Source organism: Danio rerio, chromosome 1 (assembly GCF_052040795.2).
Source record: "Danio rerio strain M-AB ecotype USA chromosome 1, GRCz13ab, whole genome shotgun sequence".
Lineage (NCBI taxonomy): Eukaryota > Metazoa > Chordata > Actinopteri > Cypriniformes > Danionidae > Danio > Danio rerio.
In genome coordinates, this window is record NC_141021.1 from 50,915,001 (window position 1) to 50,922,500 (window position 7,500).

The window sequence follows — 7,500 nt, forward strand, 5'->3', positions numbered from 1 at the left end:
ACTGCCTTTCTACACCACCCTTTCTTCATGTGTTCAATACTTTTTTTCCTGTGTCATTTCATTTTATTACACATAACTTAATCTGTAAACTGATTAGATTTGGTTTCTTTTTAAACGTGGATTTCAAGTCAACAGCACCCTTAGAAATATGTTTTATGAAAAAAAATGGTGACGTGTAACATTTATTTTTTTATTATTTCACTTAAAAAATATTTATTTATTAATCAATAGAAATAAAAAATGGGATATATAAATAAAGATTGTTCTAAATATGTATATATTTTTTTCATAACTGTTGCAAATTGTATAATCTCTGGTATAATTTTGAGATAATTTGTAACCCAGTGATCTCTTTTCAGAATTAAGTCAGAATTATTAGCCCTCCTGTGCAATTTTAATCATTTGATTTTTTTTTTACTTCAATTTCTGTTGAAGGAGAGAGTATGTTTTAACACATTTTTAAACAATAGTTTTGGTAATTAAATAATAAAATTTGAACAAAAATTCACTGCAATTTCTTAATGCCATGATGACAGTAAGTAATATTTCACTAAATATTTTTCAAGATCCAAAAGTTTAGCCTAAAATGCGATTTAAAGACTTAACTAGGTGAATTAGGTTAATTAAGTTCTGGAGCCAATCAAAAAAATAAATTTTACTTAAAGTGGTTGATATTATTGACCTTAAATGATTATATATATATATATATATATATATATATATATATATATATATATATATATATATATATATATATATATATATATATATATATATGAATCAGCTTTTAGTTATTCTAGCTGAAAGACACTATTTGTAAAGCAATTTTAATCAGACAAGCACTAAACCAATTTGCTTTTGTGGCTAATTTTAATTAAGCTGTGGCATGATTTAAACTTTCTTTGCTGATGAGCCGCACAAGCCATATTGACGTGAGCAGGTTTTAAACTTTCTGTAGACCGTGGCGTCTGTCTTTACGACAACTTTCTAGACAGGCAATCCATACAAAGAGACCGAGCCGGACAGATAACACTGTGTAATGGAAAGACTTCATTTGAAGCTCATTTAAAAGCAACATCGGTCAGAAAGCATGTCCATTCAGAGCAGGAGTGCAAAATTACAGACAGGGAAAAAGACAGAGGAAGAACAAGATTATCATTTTCTGAGATTGTGTCAGAGCCGGCACATGAATTGTGGCCAAAACCAATTCATTCTTCTGAGAAAAAAAAAAAAGTATATATATATATATATATATATATATATATATATATATATATATATATATATATATATATATATATATATATATATATACTTGAGCTGCTCAGAATGGAATTTTTATCCAATAGAATAAAAAAATACAGTGAGCGTTCAGAAAATTTATGTGTTTAAATAGGTAAATGCCAATGAGTTTCATAATATCATAATATATATATTTTTTTTTTATGATCAGAGTCTTACCTTTCTCTTTACTTTTTACTTAAAAAAATTATAATAAATAGAAAAAAAAATATATATATATATATATATATATATATATATATATATATATATATATATATATATATATATATATATATATATATATATATATATATATATATATATATATATATACTGATTAAATAAATGTGTTTACTACTTCCAGCTGCTCAATCAAACAAATGACGGAGAAAAAATGAGCAATTTAAAAATGAGCATTGTTAAAAACATCACCTTCCATAAACAGGCTTAAAATACGCTCAGACTCTTATTTTGAAATGCATTCACTACTTCTACTTGATCGATAAAACAAAAGAAGGACTTTTCAAAATTATTTTAAATATGTTACAAAACAAACACCATAGCATTGTCATAATTGAGCAACAGTGTTATAAAATACACTCAGACTCTTATTTTGATATGTATTTACGACTTACCAATGCTCAGTTAAACAAATGAATGAGAATGAATGAACACAGTAAAACATATGAAATATATTATATAATACAAAAATATCCTTATTTTTAAACTATCATCATCATCTTTCCATAAACAAGCCTTATATACACTCAGACTCTTAATTTGATATGTATTTACTACCTCCAGCTGCTCAATTAAAAACAAAAGAGGGTGATGGGCTGTTACAGCCATTTTAAATATATTACAACACAAATGCCATAACATTGTCATAATTGATCAACAGTGTCATAAAAACCCTGAAACACACTCAGACTCTTATTTTGAAAAAAACTTTTATTACTTCCATCTGCTCTGTCAGCCAGATTGGGGCGATACTATGCACTGTTAAACACATGTAAATTGCATTAAGATTCAAATATCATTACGTAAATCGATAATAAATCATAAGCAATTACTTGACTCTTATTTTGAAATCTACTTCTTTCAAATGCTAAATTAAACAGCTGAGGGAGATTTAATCATTATATTTAGCCTAATCACAGTTCCTGTTTCTTAGGGCTCAACTTTTAAACCTCTGAAAACAATATTAATACTTCCAATATACATTTAAAGATACTTATGATTTAAATGTTATTATTTAAATCAATAGTAAATCATAAATCATGAATTTATTACTTTCAAATGCTATGAGGCAGGTTTATTCACCGTATTAAGCCAAATCACAGTTCATGTTTCCATGGCCTCATATTTTAAACTAGGTGTGGCCAACCCTGTTCCTGGAGAGCCACCTTCCTGCAGATTTCAGTTGCTACCCATATCAAACACACCTGAACCAATCAATTAGGACCTGAACACCATGTAATAATTACAGGCAGGTGTGTTTGATATGGGTTGCAACTGAAATCTGCAGGAAGGTGGCTCTCCAGGAACAGGGTTGGCAACCCTTGTTTTAAACCAATAAAATAATAATTAAGACTTTTATTATACATTTAATAAACTTAAGATTCAGATATCACCATGTAAATCAACAGTATATCATAAGCAATTACTTGACTCGTATTTTAAAATTTAATACTTTCAAATGCTAAATCAAACCTATGTGGAAAGTTTAATCATCATATTAAGCCGCATCACAGTTCTTGTTTCCAGTTCTTGTTAAACCACTGAAAGTAATAATTGACACTTTCATTATACATTTTTTATTCAATTCACCTTTATTTGTATAGCGCTTTTGCAATGTAAATTTTGTCAAAGCAGCTTCTTAAGCTACTTAATTTTCAAATACCACAGTAAATCATAAGTAATTAATTGACTCTTATTTTGAAATTCGCTTCTTTCAAATGCTTAGTCAAACAAAGAGGAACGTTTAATCATCGTAATTGATTCTCATTTTGAAATGAACTTCTTTCAAATGCTAAGTCAAAAAGAAGAGGAACATTTAATCATCATAATTGACTCCTATTTTGAAATTTACTGATTTCAAATGCTAAATCAAACAGATGAGGAGTGTTTAATCAACATAGTTGACTCTTATTTTGAAATGTACTATTTTTAAATGCTAAGTCAAACAGATAAGGAACGTCTCATCATCATATTAAGCCGAATCACAGTTCTTGTTCCCCCAGCCCCAATATTTAAACCACTGAAAACAATAATTAAGACTTTTATTATACATTTAAGCTACTTGAAATTCAAATAACATTATGCAAATCAATAGTAAATCAAAAGCAAGTTATTGACTCTTATTTTGAAATTGACAACTTTCAAATGTTAAGTCAAAGAGATGAGGAACTTTTAATCATCATATTAAGCCAAATTACAGTTCCTGTTTCCTCGGCCTTAAACATTAAACCACTGAAAGCAATTATTGGGTCTTTTATTATATATTTAATATGCTTAAGTGTCTTAAACTGAATTTAGGACCACTTTTTTGTTTGCAAACACCCCAAACGCATTTACTACATAAATCTATATTTAATCACAAATTTTAGTGGAAAAGCCTCTTGTTTCAAGGTAGTTTTATGTATTTATTTATTTATTTATTGTTTGTTTGTTTGTTTGTTTGTTTCAGATATCGTAAGGTGGTAGCCAATAACTGCACTAAAGGTGTGAAGGAAATGTACACGGCCAGAAAACAGCAGTGTCCGAACCGCCCGCCACGTGGTTTAGTCCTGACAACACGTGACGAAAAACTCACAGCAAACATGGGCAGCAATGTGACCTTCCTGGTGCGACTTGAAGAGGTAAGAACTGAACATGATCAGATTTATTGATCTGGTCATTTAAAGCTCAGTATGGCCGGAAGCTGCAATTATGGCCTTGATGTTGAGTCAATACCTGAATTGTAATTACTACAGTTGGTGTATGTGACAATGTGACTACTGTTTTTTTTTTTTTTTAATTTGTAAAGATCTGATAACACTTGTTCCATATTCTAAATAAAAAATGTGATTTAAGGGTCTAGGAATGAACAGTTGGACAAAATAACATATCACCTATTGTAGGCCTAGCAGTATGCAAAATTATATTAAGATTACAGATGTTGCTGATAAATAACAATTATAATTGGACGTTAATTGCCATTATTACACATTATTAATGGCTGTTTAAGCGATTATTATACCAGAATGAGTGTATAATCACTAGTCATATCGTTGTAGAAAACAGCTAATTTCATGTCAGTCTTAAAAAAAGATACAACTACAGAATAGTTAAGCTCTATATAGGAAAACATTCAAAACTATTTGGTCATTTTGGATTGAGATACTAATGGTCTAATCCAGTTCAGTGATCTATGCTAAGCTAAGCTAAAAGTATTAGACCCAGAAATTGTCTGGATGGATTTAAAAATGGTCAAACTAAACTGTTTAACTCTAGGAGAGTTGTAAAATAAGCTAATTTTCAAAAAAAAAAAAAAAAAAAAGTGGAGAGTTCCTTTGGAACTACCAGAATTGTAAAACTACTAGAATTACCATAGTCATTCTGATCGTTCTCATATAAGGGATATTTACATTCAAAGCTTCTATTGAGATTTTAAAATTAAGCTTTGAATGTCTGTCATCATATTGAATTAAGTCTTCACCCTAAAAATAGGATCTTTTAGATAATACATCCTATAAAGGTATAGTTAGGCTACATAAGAATACACAGAAATGTCAGCAACTCCCTTTCATTTTCACTTACTCAAGCAGACGAGAAGGCTTTTTCACAACACTGAATATGCTGTTTAGACATATCTGAAGTTAAATTATGTTTTTTTTTTTTTTTTTGCAATCAGAAATATTTTTGATAGCAGGAAGTTGTTAGGCAACAGAGGCATGCATATTTAAAATCATGGGGTAAAGTAACAGACACTGAAATCTTAGTTCTAAGGTAGAAATAATCATAACTATTTTGTGTTTTGTAATTTTAATAAAATAACAATGTCGGAAGGAAATAAACACATATTTAGGAAAAGCCAGGGAATTTTAGATATGTGTGTTTTAATTACAACAAAGTTATTTAATTGCAAACATTTAAAACGGTTAAATAACCTGTCAACATCCCCATATACATATAGAGTCACAATTTAAATTATTTCACAATATAAGAGTCACAGTATAATAATTAGTAGTTTTTTTACTTTTATTTTACTTTTATAGTATAATTCTTAGTTAGTTTTCATAAACCACAGTGAGAGACCTATGCCTGACCTGGTAAGTTGGATCCGCTGGCATGAGGGAAAACTGGACAGCCCTGGCAGGCCCAAACGTATTGTGAGGGTCATCTGGGATCATCTGGCTGAACTTTAAGTCAGAGGGTTGTTCAACTCTCAACTCCGGAAGAGCTTTGACTAGATCCCGATGGAGGCTGGAGACAAGTCCAAGTGGTCCATGTTCTCTGACTCCATTGTTGATGTGCCAGTGAGGAGCTGTGGCCGTAAGGTCTGTGGTGCTTGTTGAGGCGGCAATCCACAAACCTGATGGTGGACACCAGAAGCAAGGGTCAATACATTTCTACTCTCACCTATGGTCATGAGCTTTGGGTCATGACCGAATGGAAAAGATTTAGGATACAAGCAACCAAAATGAGTTTCCTTCGCAGACCGGCAAGGTGCACCCTTATAGGGTGAGGAACTCTGTCACCCGGGAGAACCTTGGAGTAGAGCCATTGCCCCTCCACATCGTGAAAAGTCAGCTGAGGTGGCTTGGGCATGGTTTTGAATGCCTCCTGGACGCTCATCTTAGGAGGTGTTCCAGCCAAGTCCCACCGGGAGGAGGCCTTGGGAAAGACCCAGGACATGCTAGAGGGACTATGTTTACTCAGCTGGCCTGGGAACACTTCAGGATAACCTCGGAGGAGCTAGAGGAAGTGTCTAGGGGAGAGGGAAGTCTGGGGTTCTCTCCTAAGACTGCTGCCCTCGCAACCCGGCCCCGGCAAAGCAGATGAAAATGAATGAAGGAATGAATGAACAAGTAGACAAGTCTTCCAGGCCAGCCTGACTAAGTGAGACTATCATTGAGCTCTGAATGTAACTGTTTACACCCACGCTGGTCAGTTTGGCATTCAGGAACCTTCCCATAATTCTGCATTCTGTGAGCAGCGCTGGAGATCTTATGAAAAAAACTTCAGCCTGTGCAGATGGTTTGGTGTACAGCGGATGCGTATTACAAGCCTGCTGGGGAATAGCTTTTCATTGAGGTGCAATGCACACATGGTAGCACATTCTCTCTCTCGGTTTCTTACACACATACATACGCACGCACATATGCACACTCATTTCAGGTAAAGTGTTTCTCCCTTGGCGTCTCACCATAGCAGAGTTGTCACATTACTGTATGATGAGATGAGGAAATGAGGGCTTATTCCTTTCATTAAGAGAGCGAGAGCTGGTAAAGGGTCTGTGTGTGTGCGTGTGTGTGTGTGTGTGTGTGTGTGTGTGTGTGTGTGTGTGTGAGAAAGAGAAAGAGAGATAGTGAGATGGACTAACAGTTCCAGCTATTTAAATTCATGAGGGTCAGAGCCGAAGCTGTTTCTTAGACCAATCAAATGGACCTTAATATTTAATGCCTTTAAGGTGAAACAGGTTTTTTATTTCATTTTTAAATATTATTCATTCAAATTATATTATATTATATTATATTATATTATATTATATTATATTATATTATATTATATTATATTATATTATATTATTTTATATTATATTATTTTATATTATATTAATCATATTATATTATATTGTATTGTATTATATTATATTATATTATATTATATTATATTATTTTATTTTATATTATATTAATCATATTATATTATACTGTATTATATTATATTATATTATATTATTTAATTTTATTTTATTTTATATTATATTATATTATATTATATTATATTATATTATATTATATTATATTATATTATATTAATTACATTATATTATATTGTATTATATTATATTATATTATATTATATTATATTATTTATTGTGTGAAATTATGATTATTATAATGTCTTGTTTAGTTTTTGGTCGATGTCAGAAGTAATTTTTTGTTAATTTTATGCTAATTTTATGTCTGCTAATTTGTAAGTATGTGATGTAACTACACAAGAGTCAAG

At 31.1% G+C, this 7,500-nt stretch overlaps 1 protein-coding gene across 2 annotated transcripts in view; it reads left to right on the top strand.

The window, feature by feature from the left end:
• Positions 1-7,500, top strand: part of sorcs3a (sortilin related VPS10 domain containing receptor 3a) — a 415,901-nt gene that overhangs the window by 364,987 nt on the left and 43,414 nt on the right. Inside the window, exons 18-19 of one of the 2 annotated variants that reach the window (XR_015476924.1) lie at positions 3,974-4,226; positions 4,529-4,806. Coding sequence is in view for 1 of the 2 variants with exons in the window: in XM_087237654.1 (XP_087093780.1) it covers positions 3,974-4,145 (172 nt within the window). In the remaining variant the exon portion in view is untranslated. Of the gene's footprint in view, positions 1-3,973; positions 4,227-4,528; positions 4,807-7,500 lie in introns of those variants that run through there. The other variant, XM_087237654.1, reaches the window with a different exon arrangement.